The sequence below is a fragment of the Tachyglossus aculeatus genome, chromosome X3 (genome assembly GCF_015852505.1).
Source record: "Tachyglossus aculeatus isolate mTacAcu1 chromosome X3, mTacAcu1.pri, whole genome shotgun sequence".
Classification (NCBI taxonomy): domain Eukaryota; kingdom Metazoa; phylum Chordata; class Mammalia; order Monotremata; family Tachyglossidae; genus Tachyglossus; species Tachyglossus aculeatus.
The window spans coordinates 663,745-685,519 of record NC_052099.1 but is presented as its reverse complement, the minus strand read 5'-3'; the positions used below and the strand labels follow the sequence as shown (position 1 = coordinate 685,519).

Here is a 21,775-nt window from a genome sequence, read left to right as displayed (position 1 = left end):
CAAGGTGATGGAGTGCTTTGAAGCCAATACGACCATGACATTATACTTGACTCCCCCTTCTCTTTCAACCCCCATATTTAGTTAGCCCTCAAAATCCTGTTGGTTCTTCCTCCGCAACATATTCTTCTTTCCCGTCCAGTCGGCCCCCACACTGATCCAGGCACTGGTCATATCCCAGCTTGACTATTGCATCAGTCTCCTCGCTGACCTCCCTGCCTCCAGTCCATACTCCCCTCTCCAGTCCATACTTTGCTGCCCAGATTATTTTTCTAAAACATCATTTTGCATACGCCTTCCCTCTCCTCCAAAACCTCCATTAGTTGCCCTTTCTTTTCCACATCAAATAGAAATGCCAGACCATTAAAGCTCTCTTCTTCCTACTTACCCACCCTCACCCACCACATTCCAGTTCACAATCTTAGATCCTCTCAAGCCAACTTACTCAGTGCACCTTGTTCTTGTCTCTCGTCACTGACCTCGGGCTCACACCCTATGAAACTCTCTCCTCCTTCTTATTAGACAGACCACTCCTCTCCCCATCTTCAAAGCCCTTCCGAGATCACAGCTCCTCCAGGAGGCCTTCCCTAATTAATTTATAATCTCAATTCATGCTCCCCTGCCATTTCATCTTTAAGCACTTGGGTTTTCACAACCACTATAGCATTAATGTATGAACATATAGATGTGTTTAAGAAACATATATCACATATACTGTATTTTTCCTCCTACTTGGTATTTAATATAGTGCCTGTCCCCACCTCTAGAATGTAAACTCTTTGAGAGTGGTGCCTCTAAATATATGGTGTTCTCCCAAGTGTTCAGTATATTGTTCTTAGTACAGTTAGGCACTGACTGTAACATTAAATGCTAATGATTGTCTTTTTTTTCCTTACAGAATATACTAATTTCCATGCCAGTTTTTTCTTTTATTTTATTTCTTGATTCCGTTTACCTCTTATCATTTGTCTTTTTAGAATTTCATTGTTGTGCTTTTGTGGAAATAATTCCCAACAAGTTCATTTTGTTTTTGTAATGAAATTTCCCGTGACATTACAAAGAGAAATAGTGTGTTCCATTGACGATAAGAACAATTTTGGGAAGTTTTAAGTATTTCCCACTAGACTGAAAGCTCCTTGTGGGCAGGGAACATGTCTACCAGCTGTGTTAAACTGTACTTTCCCAAGCACTTAGTACAGCACTCTGCAACAGTAAGCGCTCAATAAATACATCGATATTACCCGGGAACCAAAACTGGTGTCACCTCCCACCCCTCAATTTCTTCCCAACTCAAAAGTACTTTTTACTACACACTGGAAAGTCAGATAGTTTTCTCCCGCCCCCCGCCAAAAAAAAAATCCTCCCCACCCTGCTCAGAAGCCATGTCAAAATGTGATGTCTTGCTTTCTACCAAATCTAAGTGGGAAAACCATCTCTTGCACAAACACAGAATTGCCAAGAGCTCCCTCAGGGGAAATGGGCTTATCCCAAATTAAGGGAAGCAATTCTGGCTCTCATATTAGCACAGATAGTTCTTTTTCAGGATAAATTCTTTCAAACATTGACATCCCCTTGATCAAGATTTGTGAAAGGCAAAACAAGCAGTTCAGCTACAACACTGAACTGGCCGTTAAGTTGCCCACGGTAAGGGTGTTTAGGGAGTGACACTGCCCAGAGCAGCCAGGTTAAATTGGGGGAATATCCCCAACCCTCACCATGCACTCAAGTGAGTTTTCAAGCCCTTGCTATTATTCCAAGGCTCTTCTGAAGTCACATCTCTCCAGGAAGCCTTCCCTGATAAACCTCTCATCTCATTTCCCCTCCACCTGTCACTTTGGTCCTTCATACCTTTTGTAGCATATATGTACAAATCTTTACACTCTGTTGCTTCCTCCTCCTTGTGATGTATTTTAGTGTTTGTCTCCCCAGCTAGCTTCTGTGCTCTTTGAGGCCAGTGGTCATGTCTACTAACTCTACTATACTCTCCCAGGTACTTAGTGCGGTGTTCTGCACAGTAAGTGCTCCAAAAAATGCAGTTGTTTTTTTTTTTTTCAGATCCACTTTCTATTAGAATATTTATAATAGTCCATTAGCATGGCCTAGGGAAAGAGCACAGGACTGAGAGAAAGGAGAACTGGGTTCTCATCCCAGCTCCTCTACTTGCCTGTTCTGTGACCCTGGGCAAGTTACTACCCTTCTGGGCCTCGATTCCCTCATCTGTAAAATGGGGGTGTAATACCCGCATTCCTTCTCAGACTGTAAGCCCTATTTGAGTCAGGGACCATGTCCGATCTGATTTTGTGTATTCTGACACGCTTTGGGATGATAGTGTGCAGGGGTGGGGAGCTGAGAATGGTCGGAACTTTCATAGAAAGAGGGATACTAGCTCCCTTGCCAAGTGGGGGGAAAAGGTCTCTATCTTCAGTCTTTTTCAGCCTACCTCAGCACAACTCTGTGCCCTTTGGACTTCTGATTACCTGAAAGACACGTGCTGCCTTCCTCCTCCTTAACAGATAAATGGTTGTTGCAGCTTTTCCTTCTGCTACATTTTCTGCTAACAGTGTCTGAGGTGCGGATACTCTCCTTCACTTCCACTCATAGCTGCTACAAGTTAGTTTAAAGACCAGGATCAACTGTTGGCTAGGTCAGTACCGCTAACTCCTGGATGCACATTGGAAAGTGTGAAAAACTTTTTTTGGCATTTGTCCTGCCTGTGTGTAGAAACCGGGATGATGCCTTGAATGTACATCTTTGGTGTTGTAATTGTAGCCTCGTGACTTCCCACACCTCTGTTTTCTCACTCTGGGCTGAGGGGTGGGGTCCCCCGCAAGTGCCGAGGACATGGTCATCATCGCCCGTGATGCCCCTGAGGGCAGGCCCGGCTTTCTGAGTCACAGTTGAGAAGCACTCTTTTGGGGGGATTTGGCACCGTCCTTCATTAATCAGCTAGAGAAAAGGCCGTGTTGACTTAGTAGCATAGTAAGTGCTGGGGTAGATGATAATAATAATAATAATGTTGGTATTTGTTAAGCGCTTACTGTTCTAAGCACTGGGGAGGTTACAAGGTGATCAGGTTGTCCCACTGGGGGCTCACAGTCTTAATCCCCATTTTATAGATGAGGTAACTGAGGCCCAGAGAAGTGAAGTGACTTGCCCAAAGTCACACAGCTGACTCCCGGTGGAGCATGACCTCTGACTCCAAAGCTCATGCTCTTTCCACTGAGCCACGCTGCTTCTCTGATACAAGTTATACAGTGTGAATCATTTTTATAATCATTTGTGCCCCTTTTGAGAGATTCCCCCAGAGATTGAAGCTAGCGAAGATTGAGGGTGCGTAGCTAGTTTAATTGGGATAATCATATAAAGAAGGAGAGATGATTTAAGGGAAGGACAGGGGCTGCGAGGAAGTGGAGTCCAATGAGCGTATTAAAAACCAGGTGGTCCTAATGGAGGATGACTAGGAGGCAGGGTGGTCTAGTGGAAAGAATGCAGGGCTGGGAGTCAGGGAACATTATACATAATATCAAGGTCGTATTGGCTTCAAAGCTCTCCATCACCTTGCCCCCTCCTACCTCACCTCCCTTACTCTCCTTCTACAGCCCAGTCCGCACACTCCGCTCCTCTGCCGCTAATCTCCTCACTGTGCCTCGTTCTCGCCCGTCCCGCCGTCGACCCCTGGCCCACGTCCTACCCCTGGCCTGGAATGCCCTCCCTCCACACATCTGCCAAACTAACCGTCTTCCTCCCTTCAAAGCCCTACTGAGAGCTCATCTCCAACAGGAGGCCTTCCCAGACTGAGTCCCCCCTTTTCCTCTCCTCCTCCCCCCCCATCGCCCCCTTCCCTCCCTCTGCCCTACCCGCTTCTCCTCCCCACAGCACTTGTGAATATTGTACATATTTATTACTCTACTTATTTTATTAGTGATGCGTACATAGCTATAATTGTATTTATTCTGATGGTATTGACACCTGTCGTCTTATTTTGTTCTGTTGTCTGTCTCCCCCTTATAGGCTGTGAGCCCATTGTTGGGTAGGGACCGATTTGTACTTTCCAAGCGCTTAGTAAAGTGCTCTGCACCCAGTAAGTGCTCAATAAATACGGTTGAATGAATGAATGAATGAATGAATGAATGAATGAATGAATGAAAGAAATAGGGACTGAAGGCCAAGGGGCCAGTAAAGAAGCTGATTCGGTAGTCAGGTTGAGGTAGGACGAGCACCTGGACCAGCCAGGGCAGTCTTTGGGATGGATGTAAAGGAAGAGGCGGATCCCAGAAATGTGCTGGGAAAATGTAATGAAGGTAGGCGTAGGATGAAGGGGAGAGTTGAGAGGGAGGAGTCGAGTATAATAATAATAATAATGGCATTTATTAAGCGCTCACTATGTGCAAAGCACTGCTCTAAGCGCTGGGGAGGTTACAAGGTGATCAGATTGTCCCACGGGGGGCTCACAGTCTTAATCCCCATTTTACAGATGAGGTAACTGAGGCACAGAAAAGTTAAGTGACTTACCCAAAGTCACACAGCTGACAACCGGCGGAGCCGGGATTTGAACCCGTGACCTCTGACTCCAAAGCCCGTGCTCTTTCCACTGAACCACGCTGCTTCTCTAATACTTCTTAATAGTACCAAGGTTGCAGACCGTTAGTGACTAGATTTTAATGGGGTTATTCAGTGTGATCATAGGAATAACTCCTGGACAAGTCGCTTTAGTTTCTCAAACCTACTAAATGTCCACTGGGAGGGAAGGAGTTCTTTCATTAAACCACCCTTATTGAAGAGTTGCCACTCCTAGCGCAGTGTGCGACAAGAATTGGTCAAAAGACTCCCACCTAGTGGAAAGATTATTAATCGAAACGTAACTGTGTTTTGTTCGCAGAGGTTGATGCATTTTTGTCTCATTTTTCTTCTCATTGCAAAACGAGTTCTTGAAGAACATACTTTCTCCGTTCTGCTGCTTATCATAGTGCGTGACACATATCGAGTGCTTAACAAATACCACAATCATTATGATTACCTTGCGTGTTCACTTAACTACTCCGTGTGAATACTCGTCATCCATTTCTTCGTTCCGGCAGCCTTGCGACGCCAAGAATCAGTAAGCCTGCAAAACTTGCGTTTAGATCACAGATTATGCCTTCAATCACCCACATTTCTGCATAAGATCTCCTAAGGAGTAAATTGCCATGAAGAGCCAAAGAAAGAGTAAGGATCATCTTCGATTTATTTTAGACCGATTACCTGGTCTTCATTAGACCCACTATCTGATGTTCTGCCTAGAAAAAGGACACTGCCCCCGTATATCCAGGATCTATATGAAACCACCCGGGCATATGGGCCAATGCTTATGTTGTAGGCTGTTCAGAACTTAAACGTATAAAGTATGAGAAGCAGCGTGGCCTAGTGGATAGACCACGGACCTGGGAGTTAGAAGGACCTGGGTTCTAATCCCAGCTCTGCCGTTTGTCTGCTGTGTGACCTTGGGCAAGTTTCTTAACTTCCCTGTGCCAGTTACCTCATCTGTAAAATGGAGATTAAAACTGTGAGGCCACATGTGGGGCATGGACTGTGTCCAATTTGATTGGCTTGTGTCTACCCCAGCGCTTAGTACAGTGCCTGGCACATAGTGAGCACTTAACAAATACCCTTTCAAAAAAAGTGACATTAGGAAGGGAGAGTAGAGATTATTTGGGCCTGGAATTATCCCGTTCATTTCCCTAAGATTTCCCTTCATCATTGGCAAGTGGGCCTGTCTCCAGAGGTTGTAATATTATTGTGGTTGTCATTCTGTGAAGAGTTTCACAAGAGTCCCATTTCCTCAGGAGCCAAATTAAAATAAACTTTTTTACTGGCCGGGGAGTTCTACGCAAACTCACTTAGGACGCATCTGTATCAGGGAAGTAATGCTGGCATTAGCCCTCGGAAAAGAAGAAAAATGTATAAACCAACAATTTAGACTTGTTGGCCATCTTCTATTAATGTTATTTCTGTTTCTCACAAAGCCTTATGCATTTGACTCTCTAGTTGGGTTGCTGGCCCGTTAAGTGAAATAGTGGCCTAGTGTCTGATAGACTGTTAGACACAGCCTGATTATCTCTCTGTTTCTGGGATTCCTTGGAAGAAAGATATTTTGGGATGTGCTTTGACTCAGGTGAAGTATACGATCCCTGAAGAGTGCATGGGAATGCATAACTCCCTTCTAGAGAATCATGTGCTCAGCTGCCCCCAATGACACGATGTTGGTGTCCCACACATTTTACAGGTAGAAAAATATAGGGAGAAAAGTGGGGGCCCGAGATAATAGTAATAATAATGATGATGGTGGCATTTATTAAGCGCTCACTATGTGCAAAGCACTGTTCTAAGCGCTGGGGAGGTTACAGGGTGAGCACGTTGTCCCACGGGGGGGCTCACAGTCTTCACCCCCATTTTCCAGGTAAGGTAACTGAGGCACAGAGAAGTTAAGTGACTTGCCCAAAGTCACACAGCTGACATGATACTCTTAATACCGATTGTCAAAGCTGAGTCCCTTTTTTTTACTATTTCGGATAGGAAGTCACACTCCCTGGCTTGGAATCCTGCCACCGCCAGAATCAAGTGTTAGAAAGACTTACAGGGACGCTGTGAGTCATAGCTGTAAAAGGCTTTCTGGGGGACTAAATCTACTCTACATCTCTAACCCTAAAAAGTAATGGGGGATGCTAATATTCATGTTCTGCAATTGCCTGAAGTTACAGAAAGGAAACATCACTTAGAAAATCTGCAATACTTGTTCCAGCGCTTAGAACAGTGCTTGGCACATAGCGAGCGCTTAACAAATAGCATTATTATTATTATAGTAATGCTCTGCAGAGCACTGGGGTAGATACAAATGAGCAGGTTGGACACAGTCCCTGTCCCATCTAGATAGAGCTCATGGTCTAAGAGGGTATATAATCCCCATTCTTCAGATGAAGGAACTGAGGCATAGAGAGATTAAGTGATTTGCCTAAGGTCGCACAGCAGGCAAGTAGTGGAGCCGGGATTGGCACTCTCGTGCCCGGAATCCCATCCCTGGGTTCTTGCCATCGTGCCACTCTGCTTTTTCAATTAACCACTCGTCGGGTACCTACTGCATGCGGAGTATTGAATTCAGTACTTTAAGCTTTTATCCTTGTGGAGGAGAGCAAGCGTAGCAGATCTAGAAATCTGAAGCATACACATCAACTCTGTTGGGCAGTGAAGAATGTATTTATCTCTTGTTATCACTGGGGCTTCTAAATCCTGGAGATAACTAGTTAGCCTTTAGAAATACAGAGCGTATTCCACTGTGTTATATATAAAAGTTCTGCAGGGTTTTGGCTGTCACACTAATGTCATGAAACATGTTATGTTAAACATGGAAAGTGATAGGTCCGCTTGATACGTATTAAAAGTACGTTTAAAGTTGTCAGGTAAGCGAGCCTTACTGAGGATGTTTAATGCTCACGTCACATGAAAAATAGTTACCAAGAAAGTGGCACAAACTGATACAAGCCAAAAAACAGTGCAGCAGACACAGTTAATACTAAACAGTGCCACATTCATTGCTGTGAATGGCTCTGTCTAGTTCCTGCGTCTGCTTTTGTCTCTGAGGTTAAGCAACTGGTTTAACCTCAGAGATGTATGTATGTCTTTATCACGTACGTATGTACAAAATATATGACTTTGATTCATTTGGGGGGCATTCTTTTCAGGTATCTTTGATCTTTAAGGTTTTTGTAGGGGATGTATAGGCTAAATGCAAAAAAAAGGTCATTCATTCAATCATATTTACTGCGCGCTTACTGTGTGCTACTAGTGCTTAGCACTGTACTAAGCACTTGGGAGAATACAGTACAACAGCAGACACATTCCCTGCCCACAACAAGCTCAGAGTCTAGAGACGAGTTCACATGAGCATCCACAGCAGCCTTAGTACTAGGTTTGGCAGTATTGCACAAAGCTGTCCTGGATTAAGAAACCTAACTTTGCACTGTGCTCGTCTGCCCATTCCTGCCTTGGTTTTCCTTCTGTAGGAGTTGGGCGTCATCCATGCAGTCAGGTGGAGTTATAAGCAACTGACAGCTCAGTGTCGAAGTGCTCAGGCCGTGCTCAGATAACAGCCTTCTGAAAGCAGAGGCTAATCCTGAGAGTGGCTGTGTTCCGCCTTCAGCCCGTCCCTCTCCCCCGAGAGCACACCTCTTTTTGCCAGATCCTGGATTTCACTGGCTCTAGGAAGTGGGCCAAGAGGGAGAGAACCTCTCTGGGTAAGTGCTGTTAGCAAGACTTGCCCAGTCCCAGTCCCAGATTAATGAGCCTGCAACTGAAACTGTACTCTTTTGTTTGCTGACACAGATAGCCAATGTGATCCAGAGATGCCGGCCACGGGAAACGAGGTATTGGACCTGACCTCCAGAGAGAGAGAGCAGCAGCAACCAGAGTCGGCTGCTACGCTCAGCCGAGAAGAGGAAGACTGCCCTGCTGATGGACAGGAGAAGCAGCAAGCTGATGCACCTGAAGATGAGGGTATGGGTGAAAAGGAGGAAGAGGAAGAAGAGGAAGAAGAAGAAGAAGAGGAGGAGGAGGAGGGTTTGGAAGAGAAGGATGAGGTTGCCGAAGGTCGAGAGGATGACTCTGTCAGCAATAGAAGCCTTGACCTCAATTTTGCCAGCAAGCTAATGGACTTCAAGCTGGCAGAGAGCGATCAGAGCATGGGAGGCAGTGGCATCTTTTCCCGACACGATAAGAAACATGCCTGTGACATCTGTGGAAAGAACTTCAAGTTTGCTGGGACCCTGAGCCGCCACAAGAAGGCTCACACCCGTGAAGACAGGAAGAATGAGAAGACCAGTGAGGACGAGAGCAGGAGTGGACCAGAGGGGACCTCGGATACCCTTTCTGGCGACCTAGATCCCGAGCAGGAAGGGAGCCCCGTCAATTTGAAAGTGGTAGAGTCCCCAGTGGTGGACGAGGCCCCGGCTGAAAAGGAGAATGAGGAAAGCGAGAGTGTCTCTGAGGGGGAGAGCATGGTAGAGAGGAAGTCCTCCGAGAAGAGTGACGATGACAAGAAACCAAAGACCAACGGGACGAAAAGTGTCAGCAAGGCAGACAAGAGGAAAAAGGTCTGCAGTGTGTGTAACAAGCGGTTCTGGTCCCTGCAAGACTTGACGAGACACATGAGGTCCCACACAGGTAAAAAGAGAGAATGAGATTGAAATGGAGAGGGAGGAGCAGGAATCCTGCTAGCCCCTCGGATAGGAGGGAGGGTCCCTTATTCCTCGAATTTTAACTCTTTCGACCTTGCTGTTAAGGTACCTTTCCCAGAGGCCACATTGGCGTTCTGCCCGACTTTACTCACCTGAGGGCTCCAGGGCAGTTACGACTTGCCCTAGCTGACATTAGGATCACCGCCAAAGTGCTCGTTCATCATCGTCGTCAGTAGTATCAGAGCACTGCACTAAGCACTCGGGAGAGTACAGTACAGCAGAGTCGTTTCCCATAAAAGCCTGCTCTGCTCCTGAGCCGCGGCAAAGGAGAGCCAGTGGTGACTCCTCTGGGGCCGAGGTGCTGTCATCGTTGTCCCGTTTCGGAGCACTCCAGCTAGAGCCCCATTTGTCCTAAGGAATACCGTTCGCCTTGAGGAAGGGAATCATTTGAGGCACATGAAATAGAGAGGACATCATTTTACAGGAAAAAAAATATGCAGCCATAGAAATCCCTTAGTGGCGAGTTAAAAGGGCAACCATGTAAAATAGGCACAACCGTGTTTATTGTAACCATATGGGTATCGGACTGTTGTCCACTTGGGCTCTCATAATGTGGTTTGAAGCCTTACCCAGACATAATCCTGCTGGAGTATTTATTTGCAGGGACCATGTCTGTTTTAGACCTGATCCTCTCAGGGTTTGCAGCATCTATTCACCTTAGTGACAGTCTGTCAACAGCTGTGTCTGCACCCTCATTTATATCCAGATCCTTCAATTTCATATTAGCAGGAGAGCTTCCTTTTCACATCAACCACGTGGAAATAATAAAGCTTATCATATTTTGGAATTGGCGCAAAGCTGCTTTGAGTCCAGACCCCTACAGATGTTGGGAAATGAGGTTACGTGTGTGTTACCTTATTGGAGAAGCTTCAGGACTGAGTGTCAGACAATACCCATGGCCTTTAAGGCTCGCTAGGCCCACCTGTCCATCACAGAGGTCTGCCCCAGGGCCCCAGTAGGACATTCTACATGGCAGGGGATTCCAGAAATTCCCCCCGTATCTCCTATCGCCACAACCCTGCAGTCTGCCTGGGGGCCTCCCGTGGCTCAGTGGAAAGAGCCCGGGCTTGGGAGTCAGAGGTCATGGGTTCTAATCCCGGCCCCGCCACTTGTCAGCTGGGTGACTTTGGGCAAGTCATTTAACTTCTCTGAGCCTCAGTTACCGCATCTGTAAAATGGGGAGTGAGCCCCACGTGGGACAACGTGATCACCTTGTATCCTCCCCAGCGCTTAGAACAGTGCTTCGCACGTAATAAGCACTTAACAAATGCCATCATCGTTATTATTATCCCCGTGATTTTAGATATCTGGTATCAGTTGTGCAGGCCTTGGGCTACGGAGAAGCAGCGTGGCCCAGTGGAAAGGAGTCAGGGGACCTGGGTTCAAACCCCAACTCTGCCGCTTGCCTGCTGTATAACCTTGGGCAAGACACTTAAGTTCTCTGGGCCTCCATTTCCCCATCTGTAAAATGGGGATTCAATACCTGTTCTTCCTCCACCGAGACTGTGAGAGCTCCATGTAGGACGAAGACCGTGTCTGACCCAATGATCTTGTATCTACCTTAGTGCTTAGTACAGTACTTGGCACCTAGTAAGCACTTAACAGATTTCAAAGAAATTATTACTAGGAGGCTCACACCGCAGACCTGAAGCTGGATCTCCACCAGTCCACTCATGCCCAAAGCAGGTGAAACAGGATTGTGACCAAAATGACCCCCACTTCTAGTAGTAGTAGTAGTAGTAGCAGCAGCAGTTGTCTATAGAGAGCCCACTTGGTGTGGTGCACTGTCCTAGGCACTTGAAAAGTATGGAATAAAGAAACGACACATCCCCTTCCCTCAAGGAGCTTGCACTCCGTGTGGGGTGACAAATATGGAAATATTTACAAGTTGACTAGTGATGAACCCTCACTTCGAGGAACAGGAAGGCTTTGCTACTTCTGTTCTTTCATGAGAGCCAAAGGCCCTGTTCCTTCAGGAATCTGGAAGTTACCGCACTGATGTGATTGTAATGTAATAGGAATTGGGTTTCCTTTCCTTCTCCAGCTCTGTCTTTTCACGTTGGTAAGCGGTCAGAGGGTTTTAAGCAACATGTATCTATGCCCTCCCAAGAACACAGACTTGCTCCTTGAGGCTCACCATCCGTAGACCTTAGTAGAACTATAGATAACCAAGTTTGGTCTTCTCGATGTCTTGTTTTGTAGTCAGGGGAAAAATTGGGACCATTATCCGGGCCAAAATGCCAAATTTGATTTATCTGGTTGATTTTCCTAAAGTGGGTTGGAATTTCACCTTGGCTCCAGGCCCTCTGCTTCACTCCTTGCTTTTCCCTCTTTACCCACTTTGATGTTCATGTGGGTAAGCTAAGCTCCGATGTCGGTCACGCATTAGGGGATTTGAAAGAGCACAGAGTTTGGCCTCCTTCGTAGAAGATATTCTGGGACTTCAGAGCAGGTGGTGTCCTCAGCTGCTCACAGATTGCTACCTCTGGCAAGGTGGCAATGCAGCTGCTCTAATTCTGGAGGCAATCAATCAATCACCTTCATTTATTGAGTGCCCACCGAGTGCAAAGTAATGTTCAAAGCACTTGGGGGTGGGTGGGGGGATGGGACCTTATAAACAGGCACTGAGGGCTTGCGTATAAACAAGCTTGTGACTTGGGAAGATGTGCTGTTTCCATCCTCGGTCTGTGCCCTCCTTTGCAGAACTGATTCCTGCCTGGTCTTCTTCCCTTGACACCTCCAACGCCCCCAGCCCCAGTCCCCGACCGTGCTCCGATGAGGCAATGGTTTCCATTTTGAGCGGGAAGCTGGGCCCGTTGCCCACAGAGCCGGCCGAATCCAAGCATTCGGAAAAGGAGTGAAGCTGAAGCGGGTTCCCATCCCTGGCCACCCACTCCTGGGAAAGCGAGGGGGGAGTCGCTTACCCTGAATATTAGCTGACTCTTAACTGCGCTCAGTTCTCCAGCCTTTAAACTGGCAGCTGGCAAAGTCCAGAACTGCTTTGTGTGCTTCTCAGAGTAGAGGGGGAGATGATCGCATTGAATGGCATGTATTCCTAAGTTACTGCGTCAGCTTTGCTCGGAGCCCTGGGAAAAGGTTCAAAGGTAATAGTTCAAACCCGGTCCCTGGCCCCCTGAAGTGATTGGTTGCTAGGCACCCAAGGAAGGAAAAAACATGCACAGAAGGATCACTGTTGCGCTGAAAGTCATGATGCATCTCAAATGGAAAGAAAGGTGCGAGGCTTCTTGCCCAGATAGGTGTTTTATCATTTGAATTCCCACTGTAATTAATGACTTTTCCTTCTATATTGGTTGGTCCAGGGGAAAGGCCTTACAAGTGTCAGACCTGTGAGCGGACCTTCACTCTGAAACACAGCCTGGTCCGTCATCAGCGCATCCACCAGAAAGTCAAAAACACCAGGCACCAAGAGAAAGAAAGCGACAAGGAGGAGAGGGGCGAGGACGACAGTGAGAACGAGTCCGCCCACAGCGGCACGAATCCCATCTCGGAGAACGAGGGCGACTCGAATCCGCCGCCCAGCAGCCATTCGGCCGTCACGCGGAGCCGGAGGGAGAGCTCGACCGGCCCGGTCAAGGATCCGGCCCGCAAGGAGGAGAGGGCCGGAGGGCGAACGGCTGGCGTCGGCCTGGCCGAGCCGAGCAAGAATGCACAGAAGCCAACTCCTGGAGGGGGCGCTCAAGAGCAGGGGTCTCAGGGTAACACTGATGGCAAGAGCCCGTCAGGTTTCGTACAGGACCTGCTGGGCGGGCATAGTAAAAAGTCCCCCACAAATCACATTCTTGCCTCCGCAGATAGCGCACCTCAGCTAATGGAGATGGAATGACTTTGTGGAATTAGCCCTGCCCTGCCCTCCGTCCCCAGCACACAGACTAAAGCCAGCAGAGCAAAGTGTTTAGAATTTGTAGCGAACGAGATGACCTTCGGTGACCTTCAGCTGTTGGGGCGGGGGGAGTGACAGGAAGAAACCAAGCATGGGAGTATGGCAGACTGAATCTTAGTGCCATAGCCTTTTCAGTATAATGATGCAAGGGACTACGGAGTATACTGATATGAGTGCCTTACTACTTTACTAGATCTTTTGGTATCACAGACGTTGTTTTTCCCCCCCAAAATGATTTTAAAAAGAAAACACAAATATTTTAATGAATTATTTGGAGAGGACCTTTTTTCATTTAAGCATTAATGTTCTCTTTTTTTTTGTACTGGTGTTGTGTGAGCTCGTTCTTGTGTCTCTGTGATAGTCTCTGTTGTTTGTTCTCTGAGCTAGAACCAGGAAGAAGACAATGCCATTGGATACCCACAGCCAATAACTGGAAGAAAACATGAATTTCTTTTAAAAGTACTTAGAGGAAATGTGGATGAGACACTTATTTCTCCAATGGACTGCTTTTTACCTTTTACTTTGTGACGGAGCGGTAACCCGGCTCCAGGTTTTCTGAGCTGTAGGTGATGAAGGTATTCAGAATTGGTTCAAGCCAAAACCAGGAAAGATAATAGTTTCAATCTCATACTTGTGTCCTCTCTTTAGCATTAGAAATTTTGTTCTTGTTTGTTTTCAGAGACTTTCTTTCCTGACTAAACATACAGAGAAGAGTTTCTTTAGCAACTTAGCCTATGGAAATTATGCACAGCTGTTATATATGTTTGATTCTCTTTTTTGCTTCAACATATGTATTATTGTTATAATTATTATTATTAATTAATTAATTAATCAGTTTGCTAGTCTCTGCAGTCAGCAGAAACCAATGGGCAATATTTGTCCGCAGAGATCTCCCACGCAGCTTGGATCCCTGTGTAAATGATTGACTGCAGCTTTCACCAGCACGCTGCCGCTGCAGCTCTCTTCTACTGTACTTCAAGAAACCCTTCATCTGTGCCTGGAGACTTGGGCGGAGGCCGGCCAGCGGGCATCACAAGTGGGCAGAGGGACATCTAGGCAGAGCAAGGGGACGGGAGAGAACAAAAGGATTCCCACGAGCGTGGGTGTCTGTGCCCGCACCCTTTGAGGAGGTGAGAGGCGTAGCAGAGGGTGGGGGGTCCTCCTGAAGCACCAGGAAAGCGCCGCAGGTTGTGTTCGTGGAAAACCGGGCGGGGATGAAATCTGTTACTCTCAAGCGAGGCGTTCAGTCTTCCAGTTCATCAAAAAGCAAGCCCGCCAGACGTGTTTGCCATGCAGCAGAACGCTACGGATGCCGACAATCTTCAGATGCGCGCTCTAATAAAACCAACATACCTTTCTGCGGTTTTGGGTGGGTGCTTGAAGATGAGCCTGGGCATTGCCAGCGTCCTCTGGGTAGTCCAAACCTCTGGAAACGGAGATGCAAGATTTTCAGCCAACATCCCGTGGTCCACAGTGGAGCCCACTGTAACCAAGAGGTGAAGAAAAATGTATCCTACTGTAGCTGGGCTTGTGGCAGCTCAGCATTTTCTTGTCCTTTAGTCGTGATCTCTAGGACGTAAGAGCCATAGTGTTGCCAGGGACACCCTGTGCCTTTCCACCACTTGAACTCCCTCTCCCCATTCACCTCTTATGCCACTTCTTCCCCTCCTCCCCCTATACGCGGCCCTTTTCCTCTCTCTGTTTTCTGACCGAAGCCTCTTGTCCGATTTTTTTTTTTCCTCTCAAGAGGTCGGGAAGGAAGGGGACACTTTTGGCCTTGAACCCTCCCTCTAGGTGCGTACATACATAGGTATGGATTTTCCTCCTTTCCTTCTAATTTCTCACAAATTCCTGGAGGCTGAAATTCAACTGCCCAAGATTCAAAGGAAGAAAAATGTTCTAATACAGAAAGAAAAGTAATGTCCTCTATAGGAAAAGAAAAAAGGTTGCAGTATATATGGTTTTGCTTTGGGGGTTTTGGGTTTTTTTTAAAAAAAATCCAAAAAAAAAAAAAAGGTATTGGGGATGGACGAACAAGTTTAAAAGCAAAAGGTTTATTCCAGATTAAAAATAAACAAATGAGAACCATTGATTCCTTTTATAATTTTACCAGGTGTGGTCTACTTAATTACAAACCAGTTCACATATCCCTTAATTATTAGTAGTATTAGTATTATTATTATTATTATTATTGGTGTGTGTTCCTTTTTCTTTTTTGGGGGTTTTTGTTTTTTGTTTTTGTAACTCTCCACACTAAACTGCGCAATATTGTGGGGGAGAAGCCATTACTAAACTCTGTGCTGCAGTATGATGTAGCGAGTAATCAATTCCCAGCAGTGCAGCCGGGACAACAGCTAGCAATAATCACTATTGATTTAAAAAGCTTTATTTAGCCTTTATCTGTATCCTAGTAATGATATGGTCTTGCCACATTTTATTGACATTTTTAATAGTTGTTTGACTGAGAAATTTATTGTTTGTTTGTTTGTTGTTCACCTCCCCTTCCCCCCCAATATTAAACTGTGAAGTTTATAATGTGTTTATACTATGGGTGAATCTTAGGCTTTAGTTTGCATGTTCAGCTAATTTGTCTATCTACATTTTGTTTGATTCTTTTTTCCTCTCTCAGGGCTTTTACAAAGAAATGCATCTTCTGAAATTGTTGTGTCTGAGGTGCAAGTGTTTCATTTCTTTTTTTTTTTTAAAGTAATGGACTTAACGCTGAGAATTCAATCACTACATTAAACAACTTGACTGTGAAAGCAATTACAGAAACGACCTTAAGGCCTATTTCTAGTAGCTTTCGGGGTGCCTTCGTGACAGTCGAATGCTAGTTTCAAAAAATGTTTCAATAATACGTTCTGTCCCTCCGTTTGTCTTTTATCCTCTTTCTCGAAGAAGGAAGTTAATCTTAGTGATTTCAGCCCATGCATTAAACAGGAAACGATAAATGTGTGGAATTCATATTTTTCTAAAGGGAACTTAAACTGCTGCTACGAGTTGCGTTCAAGACTGGTTTATGCCACATGAACAGAGAATCACAAGTTTTGTTTTGGTACTTTTATTCCTCTTTTTATTCAGTTGTACAGTACTTCCAAATTCAGAATGAAAGTAAAGCTGTTCTGTATCAAACCATCTAAGCAATAAAATGTTATTTTAAAAAATTATAGGTCCCCAGATGCCTACGGCTCTCCTTGTGGGTTTGTTGTACTCTGGGTGGCTGTTTCCCTCCGAGCCTGTCCCCGACCGCTGGCTGCCGGCCAGCTGCCGACCGTGGACCCTTGGGCTCTCCTGCCCACTGTCACATGTCTAGTGCTTCTAGGCTGGGGCAGGCTCCTGGAGCAAGGCAACTGGGAAGGAGTGTTAAGGAAAGGGGAATGTGGGCTGCCTGTCTCACATTGGCCCTAAAAACTCTCCTTTGTCCAGGTGAGCAGGCCAGATGATTGCTGGGATCAGACTTCCCTCCCAGTCTGCTCAGAGGGAGACTTCTGAAATAACCGCCCTTGCCTGCATATGGCATAGGCCCTGCCTGGACCCTAGGTCCCCCAGGCTTTCTGGCCCCACACTCTCTAGTTGGACAGTTGTGTGGAAGGCAACTGGGCCTCTTTTTTTCTTTTTCTGTTTTTGTGCTGGGTGGGTTTTGTGGCTTCTCCCTTGGGCCTTTTCCCTCGGTTTTCTCAGGAAAGTGAGAAAACCCCCTCCCACCTGTGCCCAACCAGTCTGACGGGTCAACCGGACTACACGGGTCAAGGCGCAACAGCGCCTGCAGCCGTCGTGGGTTCTGCAATCACCGGCTGTAGCCATTCTCTTTACCAGCCATGTTGTGATATGTGCCGCTGGGTCCAGGGGGCCCAGATGAGAGAGTGTGGATGGCTCAGGTTAAGCCATCACCATCAGTGCCAAAAACCACTCAAGCTCACCTACTGCTGGCAGAAAGGCAAACCTTTTCCCCTCCTCAACTGTTGGGGCTGGGCAATGCTCACCCAGCTGGCAGGGGGCCCAAATCTCCCTTTTATTAGACTGCGTAGGTAAGAGATTCTCTCTCAGGCACTCACACTCCTGGATGCCGTTTCGCCATTGGCAGGGCTGTCTTGGAACCCAAGGGCACCTCTGCCTCAGCTTTAGGACGTGTATAATCCAGACTGGAAGGACCAGTTTCAGGTTTTCGGTCACATTGCACAATTCATTCTTTGGAGTAAAACCTCCAAGTTTCTGTAAAAAAAAAAAAAAAACCAACACGGTGGCAGGGGGCAGGGGTGGGGTGAGAACTGAGACCGCAAACATTGCCTGGTCCTCGGTCTCCTAACAACAGAAAGGAGGGTGGAAGAGTTGGCTTGGGATACTATTCCAGGGCTAGAAGAGAGATGGCTTTGCCATCGGGGACAGCCTGAAAGGGAGATGCAAATGCCCGTTTCATTCATTCAGTCGTATTTATTGAGCGCTTACTGTGTGCAGAGCACTGTACTAAGCGCTTGGGAAGTACAAGTTGGCGACATATAGAGCCCTACCCAACAACGGGCTCACAGTCTAGAAGGGGGAGACAGACAACAAAACAAAACGTGTAGAAAGGTGTCAAGTCGTCAGAACAAATAGAATTAAAGCTAAATGCACATCATTAACAAAATAAATAGAATAGTAAATACGTACAAGTAAAATAGAGTGATAAATCTGTACAAACACACATACAGGTGCTGTGGGGAGGGGAAGGAGGTAGGGTGGGGGGGATGGAGAGGAGAGGAAAAGGGGGGTTCAGTCTGGGAAGACCTCTTGGAGGAGGTGAGCTCTCAGGGCTTTGAAGGGAGGAAGAGAGCTAGCTTGGTGGATGTGTGGAGGGAGGGCATTCCAGGCCAGGGGGAGGACGTGGGCCGGGAGTCGACGGCAGGACAGGCGAGAACGAGGTACAGTGAGGAGGTTAGCAGTAGAGGAAAGGTGGGTGCGGGCTGGGCTGTAGGGGAGAAGGGAGGTGAGGTAGGAGGGGGCGAGGTGATGGACAGCCTTGAAGCCGAGAGTGAGGAGTTTTTGCTTGACTCGTAGGTTGACAGGGAGCCACTGGAAATTTTTGAGGAGGGTAGTAACATGCCCAGAGCATTTCTGCACAAAGATGACCTGGGCAGCAGCGTGAAGTGTAGACTGAAGTGGGGAGAGACAGGAGGATGGGAGATCAGAGAGGAGGCTGATGCAGTAATCCAGTCGCGATAGGATGAGATTGAACCAGCAAGGTAGCAGTTTGGATGGAGAGGATAAGGCAGATCTTGGCGATGTTGCGGAGGTGAGACCGGCAGGTTTTGGTGACAGGTTGGATGTGAGGGGTGAACGAGAGAGTGAAGTCGAGGATGAAACCAAGGTTGCAGGCTTGTGAGACGGGAAGGATGGTAGTGCCATCTACAGTGATGGGAAAGGCAGGGAGAGGGCAGGGTTTGGGAGGGAAGATAAGGAGTTCAGTCTTGGACATACTGAGTTTTAGGTGGTGGGCAGACATCCAGATGGAGATGTCCTGAAGGCAGGAGGAGACACGAGCTTGAAGGGAGGGAGAGCAGGGGCAGATGTAGATTTGGGTGTCATCAGCGTAGAGATGATAGTTGAAGCCGTGGGAGCGAATGAGTTCACTGAGGGAGTGTAGATAGCAGAAGGGGACCAAGAACTGACCCTTGAGGAACCCCTACAGTAAGGGGATGGGAGGGGGAGGAGGAGCCCGCAAAGGAGACTGAGAATGAACGGCTGGAGAGATAAGAGGAGAACCAGGAGAGGACGGAGTCTGTGAAGCCAAGGTCGGATAGTGTGTTGAGGAGAAGGGGGTGGTCCACAGTGTCAAAGGCAGTTGAGAGATCGAGGAGGATTAGGATAGAGTAAGAGCCGTTGGATCCAGTACCACCTCGAGGACCTGGGCTTCGGGTCAGTTGAAAAGGGAGTCAGGATGAAGGGACAGTTGAATTGACACATTCACCTTCAATATGAAAGGAAATTAACCAAATCCTGGGCCCTCTCGTCAATGTTCATTTGCCTTCTTGCTATCCCAGTGTCCTTCCCCAGGAAACACATAGGCTGCTCAGTCTCTAGGGCTGGTGGGAGGCCATTTTCAACCTTCTCCTCCAGCCCCATGCATCCACCTCAACCTCCTTGAGTTTGGTTCCATGCTCGGCCCTAGTCCTCGCCCTGACCCTCTGCAGTGATATGCAGCCTCACAGCTCACTCTGGGCAATGAAAAGGGAGAGTGGGGAGATCACAAACTGCTTCCAGTTCTTTCCTCTGGCAGTGGAGCAGATCGGGAGTGGAGGGGTGAGTTATGGCGGGGTAGCCAGATTACATATCTTGGGGTGCGCTTGGGTGCATATTTCTGCTTTGGAAGTCAGGAGTGAGAAGTGAGAATTATGGAAGCGCTGTTCTAAGCGCTGGAAGTAGCGTGGCCTAGTAGATAGAACATGGGCCTGGGAATCAGAAGGACCTGGATTCTAATTCTGGCTCTGCCACATGTCTGCTTGTGTGACCTTGGGCAAGTCACTTCACTTTGGGCCTCAGTTACCTCATCTGTAAAATGAGGATTAAAACTGTGAGTCCCATGTGGGACATAGACTGTGTCCTACCTGATTATATTGTGTCTATCCCAGCACTTAGTACAGTGCCTGGGACATAGTAGGTGCTTATCAAATAGTGTTTAAAAAAAAAAAAGTGGTGAGCTTGTCCTGGAGTAGATTAGGTTTATTTGGATTGAGGGTTTAGTCCAAACTGAAGGCACAAAGGACTCTCCAAAACTATTTGCAGAACCACACAACTCTTGTCTCCAAACACGCTGAGGCTGTCAGCCTTGAAGGAATTGTAGGCACCCCAATTTTTCCCCAGCTCCCCCCCCCCCCCCCCACCCCGAAGAGATAGTTCTTAACTATTTGGCGAGGTTATTTCTAGCACTTTGCATATTTTCCACTCCTGAAAGCGCAGCCCATTCATCATTTTTGTGTGGCCACTGAAGCAGCATAGGAGTATTACCTAGTGGAAAGAGCACGGGTTTGGGAGTCAGAGGACCTGGGTTCTAATCCCGGCTCTGCTACTTCTCTGCTGTTTGATCTTGGACAAGTCACTTAACATCTCTGCCTCAGTTACTTCATCTGCAAACTGGAGATTAAGACTGTGAGCTCTATGTGGGACAGGGACTGTGTCCAACCTGATTAGCTTGTATCTACCCCAGTGCTCAGTATTGTGCCTGGCACATAATAACTGCTTATCAAATACCATAATTTTTTCATCCAAATATTGAAGGTTCCCATTGAAGAGATCACTTTTGTGTATTTTATCCCCAACTTGCCAAGATACCTCCAACTAAAAACCAATCGGTAGGAGCGGCAGTCTAGTGGTAGTTGGGACCACAATAAGCCTCTGAACACAATGACACCATTGTTGAACTGAGGGACAAGCAGCCTCAGTGGGCTCCTGGGATAACTGGTGGGTGAAGAGGCACAGGTGAGCAGGGAGGTGGTACGTTTGAGGGGTGCCCCCAAGGTAGTGAAGTACTGGTCCCTCCTGCTGCCAACACCCACCCTCATCCCGTGTGCTGCTGCCTATCTGGCGAGATGCGGAGGCGGGAGGCTGGAAGGCGTGGCATCCCAGACTCCTAGAGCAGTGTTTGTGGGAGGCAGATCAGATCGAGCAGCCTTTCAGAAAGAGCCACCAGAGATGTCCCAAGTTTGGCGATTCAACAAGAGTTGATGACACCTTCCAAAACCCCCTGGACTGGGCTCAGGAAAAACTGGCTTCCTGCCTTCAGGAGAAACCTGGCTCCGATTGTGAGGCTGTCAAGCAAAGTTGGAGAAGCTCCTTCTCTGAAGATTTTGAAGAATATTCATTCATTCAGTCAGTCATATTTATGGAGTGCTTATTGTGTGCAGAACACTGTACTGAGCTCTTGGGAAGTACAAGTTGGCAACACATAGAGACAGTCCCTACCCAACAACGGGCTCACAGTCTAGAAGGGGGAAACAGACAACAAAACAAAACATGTGGACAGGTGTCAAGTAATCAAATAGAAATAAAGCTAGATGCACATCATTAACAAAATAAATAGAATAGTAAATATGTACAAGTAAAATAGAGTAATAAATCTGTACAAACATATATACAGGTGCTGTGGGGAGGGGAAGGAGGTAGGGTGGGGAGGGCGATGGGGAGGAGGAGAGGAAAAAGGGGGCTCAGTCTGGGAAGGCCTCTTGGAGGAGGTGAGCTCGCAGTAGGGCTTTGAAGGGAGGAAGAGAGCTACCTTCGCGGATGTGTGCAGGGAGGGCATTCCAGGCCAGGGGGAGGATGTGGGCCGGGGGTCGATGGCGGGACAGGCGAGAACGAGGTACAGTGAGGAGGTTAGTGGCAGAGGAGCGGAGAGTGCGGGTTGGGCTGTAGAAGGAGAGAAGGGAGGTGAGGTAGGAGGGGGCGAGGTGATGGAGAGGCTAATGACTTACTATCCCGTTGGGATGGTCTCTGCCTGAGAAGCAGAGGCCGAATGGAAAGAGTGGGCCTGGGATCCCAGAGACCTGGGTTCAAATCTCTGTTCTGCCACTTCCTTGCAGTGTGACTTTGAGCAAGTCATTTTTTTCTGTGCCTTAGTTTCTCATCTGTAAAAACTGGGGCT

The 21,775-nt window shown here is 47.3% G+C and overlaps 1 protein-coding gene across 1 annotated transcript in view; it reads left to right on the top strand.

Annotated features, from left to right (window-relative positions):
- Window positions 1-16,304, top strand: part of RREB1 (ras responsive element binding protein 1) — a 174,968-nt gene extending 158,664 nt beyond the window's left edge. Inside the window, exons 12-13 of the mRNA XM_038770229.1 lie at window positions 8,353-9,189; window positions 12,584-16,304. Coding sequence (XP_038626157.1) covers window positions 8,353-9,189; window positions 12,584-13,107 — 1,361 coding nt within the window. The 3' untranslated portion in view covers window positions 13,108-16,304. The remainder of the gene's footprint in view (window positions 1-8,352; window positions 9,190-12,583) is intronic.
- The last annotated feature ends 5,471 nt before the right edge of the window (window positions 16,305-21,775 follow it).